Source organism: Chlorocebus sabaeus, chromosome 21 (assembly GCF_047675955.1).
Source record: "Chlorocebus sabaeus isolate Y175 chromosome 21, mChlSab1.0.hap1, whole genome shotgun sequence".
Taxonomy (NCBI): domain Eukaryota; kingdom Metazoa; phylum Chordata; class Mammalia; order Primates; family Cercopithecidae; genus Chlorocebus; species Chlorocebus sabaeus.
The window spans coordinates 60,726,184-60,753,942 of record NC_132924.1 but is presented as its reverse complement, the minus strand read 5'-3'; the positions used below and the strand labels follow the sequence as shown (position 1 = coordinate 60,753,942).

Sequence of the window (27,759 nt, the reverse complement as noted above, 5' to 3'; positions counted from 1 at the left end):
AAAAAAGAAAGTATGCCAATTAAATAATTTTCTTTGAGACATAATTCCAGGTATCAGAAATACTCATATTCAAAAGTAAACAAAATAACATTTGAAAGCCAAATTTCTGTTTGCACTGTTTCTCCTTTAGCAAGAATAATAAGAAATGACTATAAATAGGAGATGGTATAATATAGTATAATAGTCTTTTGAGCAGTTACCTATTTTGTAGAAATTTTTTAAGGGCTTGGGATTTTATTTTTCTTTACAAGGAATATTTTGGGTTACTTTAGGTGCAGAAAAGACTGACTCATTTTATCATTCTTCTGGTGGGCTGGAGCTATATGGAGAACCAAGACACACAACGTATCGCTCAAGATCAGATCTGGACTATATTAGGTCCCCTTTACCATTTCAGAATAGGTAAGAATTTGAGAAAACCTGCCTGGAATTGTTAAATTTATTCATATTTAACAGAGAAAAATGGACATTTTTAGGGCTTTGACTTCTTTGCATTGAGACAGACATCTTTGTTATATGTAATTTACATAATCTGACCAGGCATGGTGGCTCACACCTATAATCCCAGCACTTTGGGAGGCTGAGGTGAGTGGATCATGAGGTCAGGAGTTCAAGACCAGCTGGTTCGAGACCAGCCTGGCCAACATGGTGAAACCCTGTCTCTACTTAAAATACAAAAAAATTAGCCGAGCATGGTGGTGGGTGCTTGTTATCCCAGCTACTGGGGAGGCTGAGGCAGGAGAATCGCTTGAACTCAGGAGGCAAAGGTTGCAGTGAGCCGAGATTGCACCACTGCACTCTAGCCTGGGCAAAAAGCAAGACTTGGTTTCCAAAAAAATAATAATAATAATGCACATAATCTAAGGCTCAATGTAAAAATGTAAACACCAGTGTTTAAATTTGTAACTGATTTCCAAGGGTATAGCAAACAAAGCTGACCAAGTGTTATTTAGTATATGCTGTGATTAGATATTGGGAAAAGTATTGATTAAAATTGATAGTCTCTGACCATTATAAAAAGCTTAACAATCTTCATGACAAGATGCATTTATACATACCTAATTTATTGAGACCTCTGCCACAAGCATTGTATTGGACATTCTTATGTTGGCTTAGTAGCATCTTTGAATTTATTGAAGAGTCGTCTCTTTCTCATCCCAAACTCCAAAGCTGAAGCTTAGGGGATATACATTATGTGTGTACAAGTGACCCACCTTTTTGGGGAAGGGAGTAGAGGCAGGTTGGTAACTTGTATGCATATTTCTGGATAACTTGATTCATGTACATATTTTTAATCCTTTAGGTACCCAGGCACTCCAGCTGATTTCATTCCTGGTTCTTTGGCATGTTCTCAGCTTCAGAATTACGATCCTGACAGAGCCCTAACAGATTATATCACTCGGCTGGAGGCACTGCAAAGACGACTTGGAACTGTACAGTCAGGTGCTCTAAGTTTAACCACATCTTGGCAGCAACACAGTGCTAGACCCACAGCTCCCCTTTTTTTGAAATTCTTTCACACTCATCATTAGGATAATCAAAGCTTCCAGTTTAGCGCATGAGCTATTAAGTTAGCCAAAGCTTAAACTCTTGTAACCAGCAGAGAAACTGACTTTAAATAATTTAAGTGAAAATATGATTTATCACCCCAGATCCCACTCCTCCCAAAAATGATTTCCTACTATCTTCATTCAGCGGACTGATGACACAAATGCACAATGAGCACCAATGTGCAAGGTACTCTGAGTCTACAGAGCCTTACTGGAGAACGTATTCCTAAGTAGTGCATGGCAGAAAGTGGTAAGGCCGTGCCACAGCACTCCAGTGTGGGCAGCAAAGTGAGACCCTGTCTCAAAGGAAAAAAAAAAGTGGTAAGGCATACAAATCGGGTGGAGTTAAGGAGGAAGCACTTGCTTTAAGCACTTAATGTAACCATTTTCCCTGCTACTATATTGTGCCTTTATGTATCATCCAAAAAAATTACCCCATTTTAAAATACTTCGTAAGGATTCTTTTTCTTTGTTCAAAAACAAAAAGCAATTCATACTTTAAAATAAAGGTAGATTCCCTGTTCATGGAAGGAAAACCTCTTTTCCCTTTCTCACTTCAGTTCACTCCTGATTCAAAGACTTTGAATCATTTAGTAGTTTATCTCTTCCTTCAAGAAAGCATTTGTTTAAACCCAAGCATCTTGTAGTAATAGGAAACTTTTATTATCATAGCTGAGTTTGCTTGTTGGTTTGCCATGGCTTGTTTTGTTTTGAGCATCCAAATTTCACAAAACCCAGATTTTGAAGACCAAAAGATTTTTCAAAAATGTATGAGGTATAGAACATTCAACTTTGAGAGCACTTTAAAAAAAACTCTATACATTAGTCTCACCTACTTTGCTATAGAGTCAGTCATGGTGATTTTTAAATATATATTCAAAATCTCTTAAAAATCAGCTTAAGTATATGGGCTTGGCACGGTGGCTCATGCCTGTAATCCCAGCACTTTGGGAGGCCGAGGCGGGCGGATCACAAGGTCAGGAGTTCAAGACCAGCCAGTTCAAGACTAGCCTGGCCAACATGGTGAAACCCCATCTCTACTAAAAATAAAAAAATAGCTGGGCATGGTGGCACGTATGTATAGTCCCAGCTACTCGGGAGGCTGAGGCAGGAGAATCGCTTGAACCCAGGAGGTGGGGGTTGCAGTGCACCAAGATCACACCACTGCATTCCAGCCTGGGCAACAGAGTAAGACTCCATCTCGGCGGAGGGTGGGGGCGGGGGGGGGGAAGGGGGGACTCAGTTTATCAGTTTAAGTATGAAGACATTTTAAGGAAAAAAGGGCTTTTAAAAAAATGGAGAATAATAATTTCCTTTGTGTGAACTCTAGTGGGTCTGATACAGGTAGCAATGTAATTTGAAATCAGTTGAATTTCCTGTTTTTCTCTCATAGGTTCAACTAATCAATTTCATGCTGGCATGAGAAGATAATCCTTTGAAACATCATTAGTTGAAGTGATTTTAAACAGATTTCATTTTGTAAATCATTGGTTCTTTTGTGCTTTTGTATTGTGAATATTCAATGGGACCAATATGAACACAGCTTATGATTGTATACAAATCCCTTGCCAGCACATGAAAACAAACTGGAATTTGTATATATAAGCATTGTGTATGTATTCATGCACAATAATCATTGAATTACCTGTATATTTGTGGAATGCTAATTTAAAACATTAAATTATGAACCTTGTGTATTTATCAAATGGGTGAAAAGATTAAACTTTTACGCATTACAATACTGCTGAATGTGTAGCTCAAGGTGTCCTGCACTTTCCTTATAAGGCTACTGAAGTTACATGTTTTGCCTAATATATTCTACTGGTGATGAAAACAGATAATATCACTTGTAGAGACCTATTTTTGTATAATGGTAGAAGTTTCGAATTTTATGGGGTATTTTGTCAAGTACTGAAATAAAAATGATCTCACCATTTTCACCACACTGTATTTGAACCTTCTTCATTTTTAACTGAGCTATAGTTCTTGGTACATAGCATCTCATTACTTATGTCAAATATGTAGGAGTGAGAGATTCAGAGAAAGTTGTCCTAATCTTAGAGTTAATACTGTTAAAAGTTTTCCATGTGTCTTTGTATCAACTTTACATCTACATAATGTTTTTTAAAAGCTATATTGGTATTTCATGATTGATCAATATTTACTGCATTACAGTTAGTGTTACTTGATTCCAAAGAAGTGTTCTCACAAATCCATGGCCTACTAAAAAGATGAAGAAATCATTAACTCAAAAGATCTTAATCACATTGCAGCAGAATTATAAACAGTATCCCTGTTGTCCAAGCCAAATTCAGACTGGGAGGCTGTCACAGAGATAATACAAATCGCAATGTTATTTCTCATCTGGAGTCCTCCCCAATAACATGGCAACTCACTAAAAACAGCAAGAGGACTAGTATTTGATGCTTACATCCGGAGGATTTTGTCTTATTATTTGATGTTCCATGATTTATACCAACACAAACAGGCATGGGAGAAGGTTGTACAGTCTTGAACATTTCTAATTTCAGTCATCCCTCAGCATGTGTGGGGGATTCGTTTCAGGATCCCCCTTGGATACTACAGTCCGCGAATGCTTAAGTCTCTTATAAAACAATGTGCTGTTTGCAAATAATCTACACATATCCTCCTGTGTACTTCACATAATCTCCAGATTATTTGATACCTAATACAATGTGAACATTATGTAAATAGTTGCTACTACTGTATTTTTTTTATTGTTGTGGGGTTTTATTTTTAATATTTTAAACCTGCAGTTGGTTGAATCAGAGTATGCAGAACCCACAAATACAAGGGGCCAACTATACTTAAATTTTCCACATTAGAAGCTGGGTTCCAATAAGAGGAATTCTAGAAATAGCAAACATACTCTAAAGCAGTTAGTTGAAGGGGCAGATTGTGAGTAAAAACCTTTTTCAGCTAAGCGTGGCTTGCCATTCAAGGCCATTCTGCTCTAGGAGACAGTGGAGGAAAAAAACATGGACAAATGATCTGATCAAGCTGAGTTGACTGCCATTGTTTGACCACCAAGCCTCCTTATGATATTAGGCCTCTGCAGTCAGACTTGTTGATGCACCTCAATAATTAGTCTGTGATTAAAAATGAAATCTGTTAAGTCTAAAACTATTCACTAAACATTAGACTATCCTTATCTCGGGTTCATAACTAGATACTTCAAGAAATCTGTAACATCTGTAATATGAAAATATCTGAGATTTCTATTGACAAAATCATGGATACTGCTAATGTTGCCCAAATTCATAAATGAAATAAATACTAAATTGCAGTTAGAAATTAGTGCAAATAAAGATGTAATTTTTCCCTCACTCAAGTTCCTGGATTCCCTAACTCTGCTCACTGAAGCACATACTTTATAATTCATGAATACAGACTATATTTTTTCAAAGAGAATTTTAATGTGAAAAATTAGCAGAGATTCTGCCTTCACAATTAGAGTTTAACATGAGTCTTCCAGCCTTTTAAAAATAACTGTAATATACATAAAGCAAAATATTTTGGCATCATCTAGTGAAAACAGATGATGTGGTATTTTTTCAGCCATCTCATATAGTTAGGCCCGGAGTTATAATTTAAGATCAGTTGATTCCTAAACAGAACGTGCTTTACAGAATGTGACCAATTATATTACTCCCAAGGACCTTGTTTCAGATTATCTTAAAGTCAGAGTTCACTGATCTCACATTTTTAAAAGAAAAAAGTTAGTTTAACTGTTTTAACACAAGTAGTAACAAACATCCCTAACTGGATTCTAGAGAGGAAGCAGGGAAGGCCAGGCCCGGTGGCTCATGCCTGTAACCCCAGCACTTCGGGAGGCTGAGGCAGGTGGATCACGAGGTCAGGAGTTCAAGACTAGCCTGGCCAACATAGTGAAACCTCCGTCTCTACTAAAAATACAAAAAATTAGCCAGGCATGGTGGTAGGCGCCTGTAATCCCAACTACTTGGGAGGCTGAGGCAGAGATTTGCTTGAACCCGGGAGGCGGAGGATCCAATGAGCCGAGATCGTGCCACTGCACTCCAGCCTGGGCAACAGAGCTAGACTCCATCTCAAAAAAAAAAAAAAGAGAGGAAGCAGGGAACATGTGAGCCAAAACAAAATTATCCCCTAAGGACTTGACTTTGGACTTCCACATAAATGTGACCTTGTAGAACTAGATACATACTTATCAGGTAAATATGTAATTATTTAGTAATTAGATCAAGATACACGAGCAGTCTTTAGCATTAATAATTACATTATTTTTAAGAAATCTTATAAAATATGGTCCTAGATCTCTTAATTTCCTATATGCAGTGATTTTAGTTAAAATTCCAAAGGATTTATTTTTCTATAACATCTCCATTTCTGAATATCATCATACTAAAACAGTTAGTATTCTCTTATTCAAGGCTTTAGATGTTCGATTATTCCCTCTTCCGTCCTCACACACACAATAATTGCCCAGATAAATAATAACCTGTGGTTTCCAAGTATCTCACTGGGATTTTTATTCTTTATACCTTGCAGGACTAGTCCAAGGTTTGAATACCCTGAACTTACTTGGCAAGAGCTATGCTCTTAAAATTACTACATGGAAATTATATTATTTAGAATCTGCCAATTACCTAGATCCCCCCCTGAACAGTTGTTTTACTAATGAACTTCCTGAAAGCACATGTATAAGTATCATAACTATTAGAAAATGTTTCAAATGCTCTTATATTTGATAGAACCATTCAGTTAACAAAATACTAAATCATAAGTTAAACTGGCTTTTAGAATTACACACTCAAAAAAACAGTACACTACAAGAGTTGTTTTGTACACTTCATTCTCTTCGAACGCCTTTATGGCTTACAGTGACGATCACATATATTAGTTCCTGGCAGTCTTCTCATTTTGATCTTCGTTTGTAACGAATAACTGGGTTTTCAGGGGTGTGAATCATAGTTGTATAATTCACGGTGGGAAAGTATCCATCAATGAGATCAAATTCATATAAACGAAGCATAGTGGACCAAATTGTCTTAATTTGAACATAGGCAAAATTTTCCCCAATACAACGATGACGCCCTAAAAAAAAGAAAAAGTTACAAGAATCGGTTTAAATTCTTTCTCATCCTTTTTACTCTGAGGTTATATTTTTATTTACATTTTAGACGAACAGCAAATGTACAGATAGTATAATAAAAAAATGACATTCTTTTCACATAAAACTGAATTATTAAAAATTCCAGGAGATTTTCAATATCACATTTTAGGAAAACAGTACTTGACTAATCACATAACTTTTCCAATTACTTTTTCTGAAAACATATATCTGGGTTAAATATATGGGAAAGTTTGAATGATAAGATGGTAATCGAGTTTGGGAATATAGTAGAATATTCTGTTTCTGTCCCAAGAAAGCCCTAGTTAAAAGTCAATATGAAAACCTTCCAGTCAAAACCTCAAATGTCATTATAAATGATTATGGAAGAAAATGAGATTTAATGAACCCAAAATAATACATATACTAAAAAGTCACATCCACGTAGAAACTGACAAGCTAATTCTAAAATGTATATGCAAATACAAAGGACCTAGGATATCCAAAGCAATCTTGGAAAAAGAACTGAGTTGGAAGACATAAAACCGATTTCAAATCTGACTTCAAGACTAAAGGTAAAACACAGAGTGGTACTAGGTAAGGATCAACAAATAGATAAATGGAACAGAGCACAGAGCCCAGAACAGAGTATTTTTATGGTTATTTGATTCTCAATAAAGACACCAAGCCAATGAGGAAAAGAAAGTCTTTTCAACATAAGGTCCAGGAATAACTAGATATTACATGGGGGAAAAATGAAATTCAACTCCTATGTCACACCATAATCAAATATTAATTCAAGAAGGGTCACAAACCATGATGCTAACAGCATAAAGTTCAGTAGAGAAGAGCAAGATAATATCTTCATGACACGGGCTAAGCAAAAATTTCAAGACAGGGCCAGAAAGCAATAACCATTTAAAAAACTGATAAATTAGACTTAACTAAGATTATTCATTTGTCAAAACTCGATGAATGTTGACTTAAGATTTGGGCATTTCATTGCAAGATTTTTCATCAAAAGAAAAAACCTAAACTGATACTGAGTGCTTAGCACAGTGCTTGCTTGGCCCATAACTGTACTTATTTCTAGGAGTGACATTTAAGATGAGCATTTACAAGTTAGTCCATATTTCAAATATAACAACTAAAGAGAAGCTTGGCTTACAGGAAGAATAGTCAAAGGATTTAATCACAACAAGCAAGAAGTATCCTAAAACTGAATCAACAAAAGAGTAGATAAATTCTGATGATTCACAAAATGTAATATTATGAAAATGAACTATATGCACCAACATAAATAAACAGCACAATTACAAAGTAAAAGAATGAGTAAAGAAATTAGAGACATGTAATGTGATATTTAACAAGATTAATGTGAGATCATATATCCCCCCACAAATTCAAGTCCATCCAGAACCTTAGAATGTGATCTTAACTGGAAAATAGGATCTTTATATATGTAATTATTTAAGATGAGATCACCCTGACTTAGGGTAGGCCTTAGATCCAATGACTGGTGTACTTATAAGAATGCCACGTGAAGATACAGAGACATGAACAAGAAGAAAGCCTGTTGAAGATGGGTAGTAATTGGAACGATGTAGTTACAAGCCAAGGATTGCCAAGAGCCACTAGAAGCTAGGAGGATGCAAGGAAGGATTCTCCTGTAGAACCTTGAGGAGGAGCATGGTCCTGCCAATATCTTGATTTCACACTTTCAGCCTCCAAAACTGTGAGAGAATAAATTTCTATTGTTTTAAGCCACCCATATTGTGGTAATTAGTTACAGAAGCCCTAGGAAACTAACACAAAGATTGAAAAAAAGATTGAGGAGACATTATATCTGTACTCAAATCTCCCATACAATATAGTTCAGAGACTATGGTTAGGACCAACTATAAATGGGATGTTAAAAGGAAACAGATTTCAGCTTTAATATAAGGCTCTAAAAATGACAGCTGTCCAAAAATGGATTGAGCTATCATACAAGGTAACTGAATAACCCACAACCCATTTCTAGTAAAGTTCAAGTAGAAACCAGATAATTACTAGTTTAGAAATGATTCATCTTTGGGGCAGAATTTGGGCTACAGAACTAACACTCTTCCCATCTGTGTAACAATCTGATTCTTTGGCCAGGTGGCGTGGCTCACGCCTGTAATCCCAGCACTTTGGGAGGCTGGGGTGGGCAGATCGCTTCAGGCCAGGAATTCGAGACCAGCCTGGCCAACATGGTGAAACCCAGTCTCTACTAAAAGTACAAAAATTAGCTGAGCATGGTGGTTACACAACTGTAATCCCAACTACCAGGAGGCTAAGGCACGAGAATTACTTGAACCCAGAGGTGGAGGTTGTAGTGAGCTGAGAGATTGCACCACTGCACTCTAGCCTGGGTGACAAAGCAAGACTCTCTCAAACAAACAAAAAAAACTATGATTCTTTTATATATTGTGTTATATACCACAGTATTGAATTTATTACATAAAGTTAAGATATGAAGTTCCCAAAGGACTTTATACTTTCCTTTATACATGGAAAAAGTGTGACCAATGACAAGTCATCTGTCATTTAAATGATCCCTTTGGAAAGACTCAAGTCATAGAACATAGTTTAATCAGTACAGAGAACCAATGGATAAAGAAATTACTGGAGAAACAAGGGTATACCTAAATTATTTTAGGATCTTATTGAAAATGAAATTTGCAAGCCTACACACAACCTGCCCAGATTCAAAGACCATTTTCTCATAAGGATATTCACAGAGAGCAAATCCAGAAAAACTTTAATTTTAAAAGACTGCCTTTGCTTTTTTGTGAAATACTAGTAATCTCTTATATTTAACTTAAATTAATTCCCTGAATGGTGTGCTGACTCCAATGGTTCTTTAAAAGAGAAATCCACAAATAGCTTTAAATACTATTGTAAGGGAAAACAAGGGTGGACTATAAAAATTAGACCTAATAAAACCAGACAGGTTAGGAAGTAATGAAGCACTATATAAGGATTCATTGAACAATTCCATTTAGTACAAAGGAAATATTTTTCTCCAACTTATAAAGATTCTCCTCCTATAAAAGTTTGCAAAAATGTCCCTAATGAGGAAAGGGAGAGATAATTTGTAAACAATTCATATAGAATATTTTGACAGAGACAAGTATGTTATCAGAACAAACATTTCCAATATAAAATATAATCATCTTACCAGCTCCAAACGGCACATAGGCAAACTTTTCCCCTGATGCTGGGTTATCCTGTAAGTAGCGATCAGGATTAAAGTCCAGGCGTTCTACCCATGAGTCTTTAAGTCTTTGATTGACAGTGGGAGAAACACACACCTGATGTCCTGGAGGAATGGTATACCCTGCCACAGTCTATAAACAAAAGCCACACATTTCATTAGAGAATTTTAAAATGTGCTGCCAAATAATCAGATAATTGTGTAATAAAGCATGAATATACATGGATACTCAGATGCTCCTTGACTTATGATAGGTTTACATCCTGATAAATCCATCATAAAGTCAAAAAATTGTAAGTTGAATCACCATAAATCAAGAACCATCTGTACATACATTTAAAAACTGGCTAGATAATAGGCAAACTAAAAATTATTTTAACTCAAGATGATTTCCAGTGAGCCAGCGTTAGGTTGGAAGTACACAGTACACAAATCAAACCCATAATGCCTTGGAGGTAGGGTTTGAATTTCAGAAAGACTTTCACTATCCAATTTGTACACTTCATACTAACAATTTTTTACAACAAAATGTTATTTTTAAAACCAAGAAAAATATGTACTTTCATTTTTAAAACCCCAATTGTTAAAGAAAAATGCAGAGCATGATTAGCATTAAAGATTAGCATGTAGGCCGGGCGCGGTGGCTCACGCCTGTAATCCCAGCACTTTGGGAGGCCAAGGCGGGTAGATCACCTGAGGTCAGGAGTTTGAGACCAGCCTGACCAACATGGAGAAAATCCTGTCTCTACTGAAAATACAAAAAATTAGCCAGGTGTGGTGGCATGCCCCTGTAATCTCAGCTACTCAGGAGGCTGAGGCAGGAGAATCACTTGAACCCAGGAGGCACAGGTTGTGGTGAGCCGAGATTGCGCCATCGCACTCCGGCCTGGGCGAGAGAAATCCCATCTTTAAAAAAAAAAAAAAAAAAGATTAGCATGTATACTATCTACAATTATGTTAAAAATATGTTTTTAGAATATATAAAACTGAAGTTAGGTAAAAATGATTATTCTACTTTTTTAATTTAAAAAAAAAAATCTACTTTATGCTACTCTACTTCCTCTTTTCCTTTTTTTTAGACAAGGTCTTGCTCTGTTGCCCAGGCAGCAGTGCAGTGGTGTGATCATGGATCACTGCAGTTTCAACCTCCCAGGCTCAAGCAATCTACTGACATCAGCCTCCTGAGTAGCTGGGACCACAAGCATGTGCAATTCTGGCCAGCTAATTTTTAGAAAAAAATTTGTAGAGATGAGGTCGGTCTCACTATGTTGGTCTCAAACCAGGCTGGTCTCAAATTCTGGCCTCAAGTGATCCTCCCACCTCAGCCTCCCAACGTATTGAGATTACAGGTGTGAACCACCACACCCAGCTATTTCCTCTTTTTGATAAATAAAAACTGGGGGTATAGAGGGGAAGATGTAGCCAAGATACTCACCTGAGGAGTTCTGGCCATTCTCATCATGATCATTATAGGAGGTCTAAGTCTTAATGTTTCTTTTATACAACGATCAAGTAAATTTAGATCCTTGAGCTAAAATGAGAAAGCATTTCCTGATTGTTATAAATAACATACTTCAACAGTATAAAAAATTAGTTTAACGTCTTGGTTAGTACAAGACAGCTTGCATTCCAGCTAAAAGTAGAGGTAACTGGTTCAAGGTGGCTGGGATTATCATGCTCTACCACTGTCCAACGTGAAAAAGGAGGGCAAGGTAACAGAAAGAAAGGTGATCCGCCCTGAAGAATGAAATAAGAACCTACAAAATTCACTCCTCCAAAAAATGAAAACGGTAGCAAAAATCTCAATGTCAACTTTTTCAAAATTCTGGAAGATTAATCAAAGGCTTGCAACAATGTAAGGAGAGTTAATTCAAGAAAAATAAATCTGAATCTTGGTAAGAAGAGTAAGCTTTGTGGTAGTGGAAGTTGTATTTCTCTCATCCTCCTCTCCCCAAATCCATGGTAGCCCCGGAAACCAATAGCATGGCAACTATAGCAGCTGTGAAAGCCAGAAGCCTAACAAGTATTAGAGGAGCCAGAGCAAATTTTCCAAAAATAATTAGCAAAAATTGTTTAACACTGAAGGCACCAGAGATGGTGATATCAATTGGTGCTAAGAGACAGAACAAGAAGTTTAAAAGGGAAAACTGGAGAATAAGATGTCCACAGGAGACTTTGAAAAGTTCCAACATAAGAGGATCTTGAAGGCCACACACATGTATAAGACCATGCACATGCCCAGGTAAGATCTAAGAGGCTGTAATCTTTTACCTCTGGCTGACCTGTATACACAGGTAGTGAAGGCAGACTTGTAACTGCCTGTTGGAGTGTTAATAACATCCCCTAACACACACACACACACAGAGCCTTTTAGCAAAAGCTAGCTGGCTGTTCAAAGCACCTCAGTAAATCTCTGTCCAAATATCAGATGCCCACTAAAGTAAATAAGCAGAGATTTCAAAGACTTCACTAAACAAAGAATGACATAATTAATCCAGGAAAGGCAGTAAACAAACAGCAGCAGCAGTAACAATAACAAAAAGCCAGCAACAATAAACCCAGGGAGGAGGGCATCTGATTTCCACAGTTACCACATTATTTTAAATGTACAGTTTTCAACAAAAACTTACAAAAAACACGCCAAAACAGGAAAGTATGGCCAGTGCATAGAAAAAGAAAGCAGTTTAATAGAAACTATCGATGAAGAAGCCCAGACATTGGACTTACTAGATAATGATTTAAATCGGCTATTATAAATAGGTTCAAAGAATTATAGCAAAATATGCCTAGTTATCGCTAGTAAAATAGAGAATATCAACAAATTTTTTTTTTAGAAAACCAAATAGAAATTCAAGAACTAAGAAGTATGAGAACTGAAATGAAAAATTCACCCGAGGGAATCAACAGCAGATTTGAACTGGCAGAAGAAAGAATAACATCAAAATAATAATAATAATAAAATATTTAAGAATACATTTAATAAGAGAAGTTTAAACATTGTGCACCAAAAACTGCAAAACACTGTTGAAAGAAATTAAAGAACTAAAATAATAGAAAGATATCCCATGTCCATAGATGTAAAGACTGAAATTGTTAAGATAGCAATGATCCCAAATTAATATAGCAATACAATGCAAACACTGTCAAAAATCTCAGTTAGCTTCTTTGCAGAAATTGACACACTGACTCCAAATTCACATGGAAATTAAAGGGACTAGGAGTAGATAAAGAGCCTTGAAAAGGACAAAGTCAGAGGACTCACACTCCCGAATTCAAAACTTATTACAAAACTACTGTAATGGCACCAGATTAAACATATCAATGGAATAGAACTGAGTCCAGAAATAAAGCCTTAAATTTATGGTCAAGAGGCTTTTTAAAACTTTTTTTTTTTTTTACAGACAGGGTCTCACTATGTTGCCCAGGCTGGACCCCAAGTCCTGGGCTCAAGCGACCTTCCTATCTCAGCTTCTCAGTAGCTGAGAATACAGGCATGTGCCACTGCGCCTGGCTATAATAGATTTTTTTACAAAGACAATTCAACGCAGAAAAAATAGTCTTTTCAACAAACAGTGTGGGACAACTGGATAACCACAAGCAAAAGAATGATAACCTCACACCATATACATAAATTAATTCAAAACAGATCAAAGACCTAAATGTAAGATATGAAACTACAAAACACTAAGAAGAATACACAGAAATAAATCTTCATACACTTTGATTAGGTACTGGTTTCTCCGACACCAAAAGCACATTAAAAAAAAAAAAATACGGCCGGGCGCGGTGGCTCAGGCCTGTAATCCTAGCACTTTGGGAGGCCGAGACGGGCGGATCACGAGGTCAGGAGATCGAGACCATCCTGGCTAACACAGCGAAACCCCGTCTCTACTAAAAAAAATACAAAAAACTAGCCGGGCGAGGTGGCAGGTACCTGTAGTCCCAGCTGCTCGGGAGGCTGAGGCAGGAGAATGGCGTGAACCCGGGAGGCGGAGCTTGCAGTGAGCCGAGATCGCGCCACTGCACTCCAGCCTGGGCAATAGAGGGAGACTTTGTCTCAAAATAAAAAAATAAAAAAAATAAAAAAAATAAAAAAAATACATGAACTCTTACAACTCAATAATAAAAAGACAACTCATTTTAAAAATGGGAACAGGATGTGAGCAGACATTTCTCCCAAAGAAGATATACCAAAGCCAAAGAGCACATCATAAGACATTCAACATCACTAGTCACCAGGAAAATGAAAAATCAAAACAAAATACCAACTGGGCACAGTGGTTCACGCCTGTAATCCCAGCACTTTGGGAGGCCAAGGCAGGCGCATGACTTGAGGTCAGGAGTTCGAGACCAGCCTGGCCAATATGGTGAAACCTCATCTCTACTAAAAATACAAAAATTAGCCAGGTGTGGTGGTGTGCACCCAGCTACTTGGGAGGCTGAGGCAGGAGAATAGCTTGAACCCGGGAAGCTGAGGTTGCAGTGAGCCAAGATGGCGCCATTACACTGAAGCCTGGGCATCTCACCAAGACTCTGTCTCAAAAAAAAAAAAAAAAAAAAGTACCACTTGACACCTACTATAACAAAAAAATCAAGTTAACAAGTTTGGTGAGGGGGTGAAGTCAGGACCAACATACACTGTTTATTGAGATTTAAAAGTGGTGCAGCCACTTTTGAAAATAGTGTGGCAGTTCTTCAAAGTTATCTTATGACCCAGCAATTCTACTTCTAGGTATGACCCCCACAAAATTGAAAACACATGTCCACATAAAATCAGTATACAAATACAAATATACAATATACAAAAAATGTTTAGAGCAGCATTATTCATAATAATTTAAAAGGTGAAAACAACCCAAATGTCCATCAACTGATGAATAAACAAAATGTGGTATATCCATATAACGGAGTATTATTGGTAATAACAAAGACTGAAGTAATGATACATGCTACAACATGGATGAACCCTGGTAACATGCTAAGTGAAACAAGCTAGTCACAAAAGACTACATACTGTATGATCCCATTTATATGAAATATCCAGAATAGGCAAACTCATAGAGGCAAAAAGAGATTAATGGTTGCCAAGGGCAGGAGTCAGGGAGAATGAAGCATGACTGCTAATGGGTACTGGCTGTCTTTTGGGAGTGATGTAAATGTTCTAAAATTAAATTATGATGATGGTTTCCCAACTCTGAATATGCTAAAAACCACAAAGTGTAGATTTTAAATGGATGGATTTATGGTATGTAAATATATCAATTAAGCTGTTATTTTAAAAGTTACTAAAAACAAGAATGAGTATTGAGATATCAATACTGAGCTTACAGAAATAAAAGGGATCATGAGAATACTATAAACAATTGTATGCCAACAAATTAGGTAACCTAGATGAAATGGACAGATTCCTAGAGATATAAACTACTGAAACTGACATAAGAAGAAATGGAATATCTGAATAAACCTGTAACAAATAAATTGAATTAGTAAGTAAAGTCTTCCCAGAAAGAAAAGCACAGATCTAGATGATTTCACTGTTGAATTTTAGCAAATATGTAAAAAAAAAAAAAAAGGATTAACACTAATCATCCACAAACTCTTCCAAAAATTAGAAGAAAAAAAGAATACTTCCAAATTCATTCTATGAGACCAGTATGATCCTGATATCAAAACCAGCCAAAGACATCACAGTGAAACTAGAGATCAATATCCCTTACGAATATGGATGCAAAAATCCTCAACAAAACACCAGCAAATTGAATGCAGTAACATACAAAAAGAACTATGCACCATGACAAAGTAGGATTTATCCCAGGAATACAATTAACACCTGAAAATCAGTGTAATACACCATATTAATATACGACCAAAAACACAAAAGATTAACAGGAAGATGATATCAACAAGGTTTGCTTCCAAGATGGAATGTCAGGTTGTGCAGTGAGTTGTCCTCTCTTCTTTTCCACCCCAGCAAGCTGCACATAGTGTTTGTAAATATCTAGTCCTCATTACTACTACTACTTTTAGAAGTCTCTGCTCATGTTATGGCAAGAAGCAATAACATTAAGATATTTTAGGTAAGGTTACGGAGAATTTGCTAAAAATAGAGAAGCTGATCAGTTTAAGCTATAGTACATAGAAAATCCCACATTGTCCCTTTTAAAAATTAGCCACAGATACTCAAAGTCATAAGGCAGCAATGAAACTGAAAAATCCAACAAACCTGGTCATAAGTTAAAGGAGGCAGATTCTCTCCACAGACTGTTTTCTGTTCTAAATAACATTTTTCTTGAAGTGTTTTGTCTCTGGCCAAAAAGAAGCCCATCCAAGCACTAGTAGTTGAGGATGTATGCTGCCCTGCCAAGAGTAGTCCAATAAGCATCCCTGCTACTTCATCGTCAGTCAAAGGACGCCCATCCCTAAGGAATGAACCAAACACACAAATTTAACATTTTGGCAGATACATTTCATGCCTCAACCCTTAAATAAAGTGTCATAATGAATACATTTTTCAGGTATAATAGTCTCTTATATTTGACTATCACAAGTCAGAGTTTTTTTCTCTTAGGGAAGAGACAGACCAGCACAAAACGATTTTGATTACAAAAGACTCCATTACAGTTCATTAGCAAACTTTTACCATACCCAGCTACTGGGATTACAGTAAGATACAGATGCCGATAGTTTATGTCTCAACAATTTAAAAAGTCCAAGGATCATAGTTACCAACTTATTTTGCCAGCAACACTGTTTTTTAACTGGAAATATTACTTAATTGTGTTTTAATGTGTAATTTCCTGCTTCAGCTTAATATGTTATCTGAATAGCACTTACTTGTATGTAGCATCTAGTAAAGTTTGCAGAATGTCATCAATTTTTTCTTGAGACTGTCTGCGTTTCTGGATTGCCTTATAGAAAATATTCTTGATTTCCCGATGAGCTCTGTCCCTGCGTCTGTGATTAAAAGACAAAGATGATTTTTTTTAAATAAAGAAATAACCTTCTAGGATCAAATTCATTTTGAAAACCAGGACCTAGCATAAAGCACCTTATTTAACCAACTTTAATGACTCTAAAATAATTGACAAAAAAATCAGAACCAGGAACATATTGGAAGTCATGAAAATCTTACATTGTTAAAAATGTCCATAGTCCCTAAGGGCAAGAACTGTGCTTTATTTAACATATATATCTCAGATTCTTAACATATTACCTATGTTCAAACTAAAGGCCTAAAACAAGGAAGAAATTCCTTTAGGAGTATTTTCCAGTTCAACAGAAAGTAGAATACTCTTAAATTAACATAAAATTCCAATTTTAATACCAAATCAAGTCTTAAAGTAGGAGAGTCACTCTGGTTCTTCTGTGGAATCTGATTCTACTTTTCACTTTCTAATACAACAGTTTTTTGTAGGGGGTGAAAATACTAGCAGATTCAGAAAACAAACTTCAACTCCTAAATTTTACCTTTAAATAATATGTTCATTATGTAGCAGGTACCATGTTAAGTATTTTACATGAATTACTCACTTTTATCTTCCTGTGAGGTACATACATTAACCTCAAGTTATATAGCTAGCTGCATAAGATCACACAGAAAGCAAACATTGGAGCTTGAATTTAAAACTAGGCAATCTGACTCCCAAGCCCCCTCTTAAATCAAGCCTTCTAATAAAAACTCCTACACTGTTTCATTTACAAGATTGTTATTCTGTTATTGAGAATCGACTGAGACCATGTGTACAGAAGAGATGATGTTAGAGCTTAACTGTATGAATACAGTCAAACCAGTAAAACATAGGCCTGTTTAAGAAGGTGAATGGAATAATTTGGTTAAATTAGTCGGTATGAGTAAAAGAAAGACTGGGCCAGAATGTAAAGGGCTTAACATAACAAGCTCTGACTTCATCCAAGAGACACAGCAGGTAGAAACAGGCAGGTAGAAATGCACATTTATGGGCCAGGCACTGTGGCTCATGCCTGTAATCCCAACACTTTGGGAGGCCGAGGCAGGTGGATCACGAGCTCAGGAGATCGAGACCATCCTGGCCAACACAGTGAAACCCCATCTCTATTAATAATACAAAAAAATTAGCCAAGTGTGGTGGCGGGCGCCTGTAGTCCCAGCTACTCGGGAAGCTGAGCCAGGAGAATGGCGTGAACCCAGGAGGCGGAGCTTGCAGTGAGCCGAGATGGCACCAGTGCACTCCAGCCTGGACGACAGAGTGAGATTCCATTTCAAAAAAAAAAAAAAAGAAATGCACATTTATAGAGAACCCACTATGGGCCCAGGGCTGTGCTGGGTGTTCTAATATAATATATATTAAAACATTTTGAAACTGCAAAGCTACTTGCAAATATAAGGTATGATGAGTTCCAGAGAACTTTAGAGAATCTCTCCTGGCTCTTCCTTTTACTCCCACCCTTCTTCTAATCTATAACTAGATAGAGGGGACAGAAATAGAAGGAAAAGGGACTAGCAATCTATCTCCTCCCATCTGTCACCTAAACACCTAAACACAAATGAATCAACGAAAGTATAGAAAGCCTACTAATACGCAAAACACTAAGCACTAAGCTATAGATCACATCCTAAAAGCAATATTTCTTTATATCAGAGGCAGTCCTTGTCCTTAAGAAACAGAAAATTAAATAAAGGCACAAATATTCAAAACAAAGAAACTTCACAATAAAATAAAAAGCCACCAAAGATGTCAAACAAGTGCTTAGAGAAGGGCTGTATCACTTTTAGGTATAGTTCAGAGACTTTCCTGAGGATAAGGAATATGTGAGGTAAGCAGGTTTTAAACTAGGCTGGGCTCAGTGACTCATGCCTGTAATCCCAACACTTTGGGAGGCTGAGGCAGATGGATCACCTGAGGTCAGGAGTTCGAAACCAGCCTAGCCAACATGATGAAACCCTGTCTCTACTAAAAATACAAAAATCAGTTGGGCATGGTGGCGCATGCCTGTAGTCCCAACTCCTCAGGAGGATGAGGCAGGAGAATGGCTTGAACACAGGAGGCAGAGACTGCAGTGAGCCGAGATCACACTACTGCACTACAGCCAGGGCAACGGAGCAAGACCCCATCTCAAAAACAAAAACATAAATATTAGACTAGACAGACAGTAAGTCACCTTTGTAATAAACTGAAACTTACTTTAAATGAGCTCACTATATAAAGAAAACTTGTCTTGAATTCTTATAGAATAAAGGGGGTTCATAATCTTACCCATTTTGTATGTTTTTCTTGTTTAATTTTTATCTTTGTTAAGGCAAAGCATACCAACACTACAATAATTATACAAAGTTAAATAACCAAGTGTAGTATCTTCTTTATCCATACCTGAAACTAGGCAAAGGCAGCCAACCTGGTAACAGCCAGGCTGCATGGCTGAAACCTCCATCCAAATCTGCATACAGCTGTGCCACCTTTTCATTGAGTTGACTTCTGATTTCCTTTCCATGCAAACAATGGCTAGCTGTTAAAATTATGAGCTCAGAAAGAGCTTCAAACACATCTAGGGAGAAAAAAAGATTATTCTCATTACTATTTCCAAAAACTGAAAGAAAATTGAGAATAAAAACAGAGCTCAATAACAAACAAGATCCTATTGATATCATCAAAAAAAGTCCGTAGACAGACATGTGACTATGTACAACAATAAAGAGGGGCAATAAACCAAACAATAGGAAGTACCCTGTCCCTCTGAACAGGCAAAGCAGATCCCAGAAACACATCTCAAAACCTCACTCATGAGCACTTCATCATAAAAAGAATAAATGTGGTTATTTGATTTTCAGGTCACAATAACAAAAGCAGAAAAATGTTACTTATAGTGCATATGACAATAATAAGGTACTTCCCAAGGAATAGCAGCCAAAGATCAGATTATTTCCCAGGTTAAAAGTAGGAAGATCAGGACTAAAATGGAATTACTAGCCATATACAAAAGAAAACTATAATCACCAATTAGTATATCCCAACACTGGAGACAAATGCACCAAGCAAGCATAATTTGATGACACTCAACTCACAAAAATTATCCAATTAATTTCCTGTTAATTCCATATTCACTAAATGAACTTCCAATGATCATTTGGCTTTCCAATTATATTTGTCAATAAAGAGAATATCAGTAAATATTCTGGATTTCTTGGTGCTGTAATTATAAGTCTCACATGCATTATTACATTGGCATTCTAATTTATACATCAGTTTCTTATATGATTAGAAGATATATCATATCAACTTAAGCACACCAAAAACAAAGATTCTGGACCTCTTATAGAGGCCGAAGGCCAGACCCAGAATGTAGTGACCTGCTGCCCTGGGTCTTGCCGCCCTGTGGGCAGATGTTGCTTCCTACTATGGGCACAGCAATTGTCTCTGAAGGCAATACTTAACTGCAGCCCAGTATAAAAGCTGGATTCTCAGTTACAACTTCATGGTAATCATTACATATCCCTCCCATAAATCCAAGGTAGTTTTACATACACTGTAATTTGCTTTTTATATACTACACACATATATACTCTACTTTTCTATTCACAGAGATGTAGAAATGTGAAGATAAACAAAAAACACTTTGCTTACTTTTTTCTCCACTTTCTCCCCAACTCTGAAAGTATTCCTTTGTTTCTTTTTCAATTATAGAAACATGCTGTTTAAAGTGGGCAATGTTAAGGCCACTTTTTAACATTTTCTTCTGCTCCAAGAAAACCTTCAAAAAAATTCAAAAAGGGGATACAGCACTAAAACACATTTTTGTTTTATCATGAAATCCATTTAGATTATTATACCTATGTAACACTGACACAATTAGTGGTTTTAACCCTTTGGGCATTTACATTTTAAGAGTCTAAAAGAATAAATATATATGACTCTAAATGAATGGAGTCTAAATGAATATCTGAGCAGAGGGATTTTGCAGGGCCCTCTTTTTTGGCCTTAGGGAGAACCATTCATTCCCTCATTCGCCATCACTACAAACAAGATTTAATGTTAACTCTTAACTGCTATAGTAGGATACTGACTAATGTGTGTTACATTCACAGCCAGAGCCCACACCAAGCTTTGGGGCCAATTGTCTGATTTGTGTTCTATTATCAACTTAAAACAATTTCATATTTGGCTTTTGAGGGTAACACATACACATAGATGCACCCCACACCTGAAGTAGCTGCATTAAAAGAGGACTTCTAAAGTCAGCAATCTCTAAACAGCTCTTACGTTAGAATTTCAGGCAGGAATGGGTAGGTAGGGAAGTCCTTTTGATGAAATAACAGGATTGTCTTATAACCCTTTCATATTAAATCCCAATATGCTAAGTTATCACTGATTCCATTATTTATACAGGAAGCCCTTTAATATTGTTTAGCCATGACAGCAACTATAAAACAAAATACCCATTACTTATCAGTTATCCATGGCCCTTCTTCTCACGATTCTTCAGACTTTTGAACCAAGTGAATAAACCGGTTCTACATTGTATTATATTTTTGTTTGGTTGGTTTCTTTGTGGGTGGATGGGTGTGTGTGTGTGTGGGTGGGTGGGTGGGTAGGTGTGGTTTTTTGTTTTTGAGACAGAGTCTCACTCTGTTGCCAAGGCTAAAGTGCAGTGATGTGATCTCAGCTCACTGCAACCTCCACCTCCCGAGTTCAAGCGATTCTCATGCCTCAGCCTCCCAAGTAGCTGGGATTACTGGTGTGCACCACCAGCTCCAGCTAATTTTTGTATTTTTAGTAGAGACGGGGTTTCGCCATGTTGACCAGGCTGGTCTCGAACTCCTGACCTCAAGTGATCCACTCACCTCGGCCTCCCAAAGTGCTGGGATTACAGGCATAAGCCACCATGCCTGGCTGTTTCTACATTTTAAATGTATAATGTTTCACTATTAGCTATAACTACTGAAGTATAGATTTGTCTTTGTTCATGGTATAACAGTGTCACCTACTGGATTAGGCACATCGTATGCAACTCCCTTCCCAAACACAGGTGTTGTCAGGCGACTGTAGACATCTTCTGCATTCAGGTCTTCATTTTTACTATTAAAAAGCAGTGCAGCAGCATCACTCCCCAGAAGGTAAGTAAATGTCTTGCCTACCATGGTAAAACTAAATACAGGTCCATACTAAAAAGAGAAAAGTACACATGGTGATGTTACAAAAAACATGCAACACTAAGACAATAACTTTAAAATCACAAAAGAATGCATTACTGAAAAAATAAAAACATATATAAACCTTAAAGCAATTCTTTTCATCTTGCCATACTCCTCCTTCCTTTGTCCAAATTTATAATTATGTTCATTTAGTTGCAAATGTAGTACAAATATAACTGTTAATTATGCTTTTTTCAGTTTATATTGACAATATTTTCTATTGTCTATATAAATATCACAATGTTAATTTACTGACTACTCTTTAATTATTGGACATCAGGGTTTTCTTTAGTTACTACAGCTAATTCTGTGATGAACACCTCTGAAAATATAGACTTTTCTTCTCCCTTTGTTTAAAAACAAATTTTACAAGACTAACCAAAGATTTTGACCTTTTCTATAGTACCTGCTATGTGAAGAACTAAATGTTTATTTATCTATTTTAGCACTATCTCACCTATACTAAATGACTTCATTTTTTATTTTACATTAATTTGGTTAGATGTTAAAAGCTTCCCCTTGCAGTTTTCTGATTATTATTGAAGACTAGACTCTGGGGGTATAATCATGAACAAAAATACTGTCCCCAACTCACCAAGCTTAGCCTATTGGAAAAAATACAAATTAATCAAATAATCACATTAACAAATGTAAAACTGCAAATGTGACAAGTATTCAGAAAGGAAAGCAACTCTGTGATGAGAGAATATAAAAAAGGGAGACCTAACAGAGGAAAAGACAACTGGGTTCAGACCAGAAGAATGAGGAGTTAGTTTGGTAGCTAAACATACACAAAGGCCCTAAAGGTAAGAGAAAGAGAAAGGAGAAGATGAGAGCTGAGCACGAGGCAGCGTTAAACCTTACAGAGCCTCACAAGCCACTTTAAGGAAGTTTTTAAATGGGTGACAAGAATTTTTCAGAGAAAAAGGAAAGATGCCGTTGAAAGAGAAGTCAACAATACACTGAGAAAACAAATAAAAGTAAAAAGTTCCTGAGACAAAAGAGGAATGGAGAGTTCAGCCTCCAACAAGAGGCAAAATATAGTTGTAATAAAATCAAAGTGGTAGAACACAGTGAACCAGACTGTCTGTGTTCAAATCCCAGCTCCTCCACCTATTTGCTGTATGACTTTGGTCCTATAGTCAGATAACTTACTATCTCTGTGTTTAGCTTCTCTCACCTATACAATGGTAATAATAATAATAGCAGTTCTTCACAGAGTTGCTGCCAAATTTTATATACTTGTATATATTTGTATATAAAATTATATACAAATTTTATATACAGGGCAGAGAAGAGTACCTTGGCTTACTTAGCACCTTAATGACTTGTTTTCCATTATTGTTATCGTTAATAAAAGTATAGGCTCAGAAATCAGACCAGGTGTAAATCCTGGCTGGCCACTGTCTAGCAGTGAATCCAAGAAGAAATTATATATCCTCTCTGCTTCTCAGTTTCGTCATCTATAAAACAAATATACCTGAAAGGGTTTCTGTGCAGCTTCAGTGAGATGATCTTTGTAAAGCACTAAGTACTGGCATAAAGTAAGTGTTTTATAATTATTACTGTGATAGGAAGAAAAGAGAATAGGATTACTATATAAATACAAATAGGTTTGCATATTTGAAACTGAGAAAATGAGGAAGTTTCCTTTAAATGGTTTTTAATCATTGTCTCCTAAACAGGAGAAAAAATCATCTGCTTTGATGGAGAGGTAGAAAGATTCAAAAGTTTAGAAAAGTGAAGGTTTGAATTAGTCATTGTAATGAGCAGAAAAGTAGGCCCAATCACGAGAACATAACAGGACTGTGGAGCAGTGTTCAAATATCATTAAGGTAGGCAATCATAAAATCAAGAAGAAACTAATCTGGTGCTGAGGGAGACAATAACTGGCTGCCTCCGAGGATGACTTCTGCCAGCTGAACACAATGAAAAGATGCAGGGTTTAGGAAATTTAAAGTACAGTATTGGCAAGAGTGTAATGGAAACGACATGCCATGAACCCAAAGTGGAAAAAGGAAAGTGAAGAATGAAGGCTGATGGATCAGGAGAAAGTAAATGGAATGCAAGATTCAACAAGGTCAAAGAATAGTTATAATTTAAGGAGTTGCACAAGCAAACCAGGAGAAGGTATGGTCTAAGAATAGGATATCTAAATTAATACTGTGAAGGTGAAAGAGTTAAGAGTGAGAAGTCCAAAGTGAGACTGTTAAGTAAATGGTTTAACTGGCACAGGAAAGCTCATTAGAGAGAAGACGGGCAAAGAATTGAGTAGCTATGCTGTCATGTGAGTCATCCAAGTGGACAGTGAAATCACAGAAGATGTATAGAGCAGGTTAGAAAATCCCACAGATGCATGGTAAAGAAAAATGAGGGTTAATTAATATCAATTTTAACAACAGTAAGTGAATAGAAAACTCAGAACAGTGGCTTTTAAACCATAGTTGCCAGAACTACAGGGTTCCTCAATGGTGTCTCAAAGATGACCCCAGGACATGGGAAAAGCTAAAAGGATAGGTATCTGTATAAGATACCATCTCTTAAACCAGAGCAGTTTCCATTTTGTTTCCCATACTGAAGATACATATACAATTACAATATTTTTAAATGTTCTGCCACTTTTTTTAAAAAAAGTTTAAAAAGCACTTCTCTAGTTTTTTTTTTTTTTTCTTTTTCTCCTCTAAATATTTGGAAGACTTACCTTCTCATATGCATTTTCTAGAAATTCAACTGGACTTTTCCCAAATGCTATGGCATGCCCAAGGAATGGAATCGGGGAGAAAATGTATGGAGGACTTTTCTACAAGAGAAAAAAATAATAAATTCAGTTCTCTCTTCATTTCAAGAGAGAAATCCAGTTTCATTTCATGACCAAACTATTAAACAAAATAGCTATTAAGACTTAAAAAAAAGTTACCAAAAAAAAAAGGAAGCATCAGAAGTAACTTGAGAACAGCCAAATCGCAAATACCTTAAGAGAGTAGCTATTGTAGAAAAGAACAGAAACTCAAAACAAGGTGTAAAATAAACAACTAGATAAACACTAAGGCACTGTAACTTTAAATGATGGACACTGTCCAGAAAGTGGCCATTTATTATTGGTGTCTCCAGGCAACTTTTCTAACCATTAATAGCAAAAAACCAAAAAGGTCAAACTACAGTTGTCCTTTGCCATTTGTGAGGAACTGGTTCCAGGACCCCCTCACAGATTTGTATCCAGGGATCCTCAAGTCCCTTTTATAAAATGGCAAGGTATTTGCGTATAACCTCTGCACATCCTCTCATATACCTTAAACCATTTCTATATTATTTACAATACAATGTAATGGCTATGTAAATAGTTGTTAAACTGTGTTTTTTTATTTGTATTATTTTTTATTGTTGTGTTATTTTGTATTGGGGTTTTCCCCCAAGTATTTTAGATCTACACTTGGTTGAATTCCCAAATGTGGAATTCGTGTCCCCGGAGGGTCCACTATATAGTTTCTTCACTACTTACTTCTACTACTACTCACAATTTTAGTCCGAGATACTCGCTTAAAGAAGGTATCAAAAAAACAAACAGTAACTTGTGGTATAGAAAGAAGGGAAATGTTTAAGAAGCTACATTTATTTCTCAGTAAACAATCCATCTCATGCTTCTCTCACTGCAAGTGAACTAGAGCCACTGATTTCAGAGAGTAGATCAGCTCTAGCAAGAACTCTAGCATTCTTCATAAAAGGTTCTTTAGATGCCACAAAATGAGACGTGCAGATTACAACATTAAGTATCCTGAAAATCAAACTTACAATAATGAGAAAGGGTAATACTCCTCAATTCTCTGGTGGTCTCAAATAGAAAGGAGCCCCACAACCTCACAGTACTCCTCAGCTAATAGAACTATCTTTGAACAGTAAAAGTAACTTTGTCTTCCCAGAGACAAATATCACTTCCTTAAAAATCCCATGTGTAGGAAATAAATAAATAAATAAATAAATAACTCTGTCTTATGCCTGGTATGGTTCAAACAAAAATTATTTTAAAAGCTACTTGGTCAAAAGTTTGTACATTGCATTGTCAATAAAAGGATATTTTTCAAAAGCTACTACTTATTGCTGACTGTAAAGGGTGCATCCGTCAAATAACATTTAGGAGGTTGAAAGCTAGGTTAATAAAGCTGTTAAATTGGAGAACATGATTTTTTTTTTTTTTTTTTTTTTTTTTTTTCTGAGATGGAGTCTCACGCTATCGCCAATGCTGGAGTCCAGTGGCGCGATCTCGGCTTACTGCAACCTCCGCCTCCTGGGTTCAGGCGATTCTCGGGCCTCAGCTTCCCAAGTAGCTGGGACCACAGGAGTGCGCCACCGCATCCAGCTAATTTTTGTTTTGTTTTGTTTTGTTTTGTTTTTTGTATTTTAGTAGAGATAGGGTTTCACCATATTGGCCAGGCTCGTCTGGAACTCCTGACTTCAGGTGATCCACCCGCCTCGGCCTCCCAAAGTGCTGGGATTACAGGCATGAGCCACCGCGTCCGGCCGAGAAACTTATATTATCAGCATCGGAGGAAGGCCCTTACCATACTCCAGTCACTCCCACTATCACACTCTACACATCCTCCTTAATATGGGTATAAACTGCCATTAGGGGCACTACTACAGCCCACAAAACCCTGAACCACACAGGGCAGCCTCCAGGATGACGGGCCAGCTGCCAACAGCATCGCCATCAGGACCCCCACCAAGGGCCCCAACGACCACAGGGTCGTTCAAACCCACAGCCGCCAATCCAGCCACCGCCACTAGGAGCACCACTGCCGTGGTCAGTACAGCCACCGCTACAACCACAAATGCCGCAACCACGACCCCGTCCAGGATCAGATACACAGCCGGGGAGGCCAGCAACGCCTCCCATCACAAGGTAACGGCGGGCGCTACAGCCAGCGCCACCAGCGGCAGTGCCGCAGCCGCAGCCACTACTCCAGCCCCCAGCGCGCCTGCCACCACAGCCACGCCAAGTATGGCTGCAGTCGCCCCCAGCTGCCTTCCAGCCAGAGCACTGAGCCGGTCGGGGCCACGGAGCCGCCCACGCCAGCCCTTCGGCCGCCTCAGCTGCGGCGCGCGCCCCACTCGGACCCTAAAGAATGTACGTACCGCCCCTGCGGGCAGCTGGACCAGGTGGCCGGCGGCGAGACGGAACAGGTAGACTAAGCTGAGGGTGAAGGCGCAGGCGATCAGCAGCATGGACAGGAGGTTGCCGCCTGTCACCTTCTCCATCGCCTGGCCCAGCACCGACCCACCCGCCTGCAGCAAGCCCAGCAACATCATCCCGGCCGCCGCCGCCATTTCACTCTGCCGAAGACACTGAAGGCCGAGGTCGCCACCGCTCCTCCTAGTCGACGGAGCGAGAGAAGCTGGCAGATGGTCGTCCACAGGCGGCCCCGGCCCCCAGGTTTCCTACTAAACCCAGCCCCACCCCTCGGGTTCCACGCGCGCCACCTTGTGCGTCACAGAATGGGGCGGGATGTTCCGCTGGCCACGCCTCTTAAATAACACTCTGCGAAGCCGTGGTCTTCTTGCGCGGGATAGGGGACCTGAGGAAGCGGGCTGTGCCTGTGGCACAGTGGTACGGGAACGGAAGAGAACTTAGCTGAAGAGGCGCTCAATCCCTGAGAATCGCGGGCGACCCACTTTTGTATGCCCGGGTGCGGGGTAC

General features: G+C 37.8%; 2 protein-coding genes across 8 annotated transcripts in view; one reads left to right on the top strand and one right to left on the bottom strand.

Moving 5' to 3' along the window:
- AKAP9 (A-kinase anchoring protein 9) overlaps positions 1 to 3,495 on the top strand; it is a 171,501-nt gene extending 168,006 nt beyond the window's left edge. For 5 of the 6 annotated variants that reach the window (XM_073009135.1, XM_073009134.1, XM_073009136.1 and 2 more), the window contains 3 exons: positions 273 to 402; positions 1,304 to 1,443; positions 2,944 to 3,495. In XM_073009135.1, coding sequence (XP_072865236.1) covers positions 273 to 402; positions 1,304 to 1,443; positions 2,944 to 2,981 — 308 coding nt within the window. In that variant the 3' untranslated portion in view covers positions 2,982 to 3,495. The remainder of the gene's footprint in view (positions 1 to 272; positions 403 to 1,303; positions 1,444 to 2,943) is intronic. The other variant, XR_012090367.1, reaches the window with a different exon arrangement.
- A 1,641-nt stretch (positions 3,496 to 5,136) lies between these two features.
- CYP51A1 (cytochrome P450 family 51 subfamily A member 1) lies at positions 5,137 to 27,667 on the bottom strand. 2 transcript variants are annotated; one of them, XM_007982191.3, is made up of 10 exons: positions 27,198 to 27,539; positions 24,769 to 24,867; positions 21,861 to 22,037; positions 20,500 to 20,626; positions 19,249 to 19,423; positions 16,736 to 16,855; positions 16,125 to 16,320; positions 11,337 to 11,432; positions 9,866 to 10,034; positions 5,137 to 6,644 (listed from the first exon to the last, which is right to left on the bottom strand). In XM_007982191.3, exons 1-10 carry the CDS (start codon positions 27,387 to 27,389, stop codon positions 6,466 to 6,468), a joined length of 1,530 nt encoding a protein of 509 aa, XP_007980382.1. In that variant the 5' UTR covers positions 27,390 to 27,539; the 3' UTR covers positions 5,137 to 6,465. The 2 variants fall into 2 exon arrangements, with proteins under 2 accessions (XP_007980382.1, XP_007980383.1); XM_007982192.3 differs by lacking the exon at positions 27,198 to 27,539 and adding an exon at positions 27,543 to 27,667 and having other exon boundaries at positions 6,359 to 6,644.
- Positions 27,668 to 27,759: the final 92 nt, after the last annotated feature.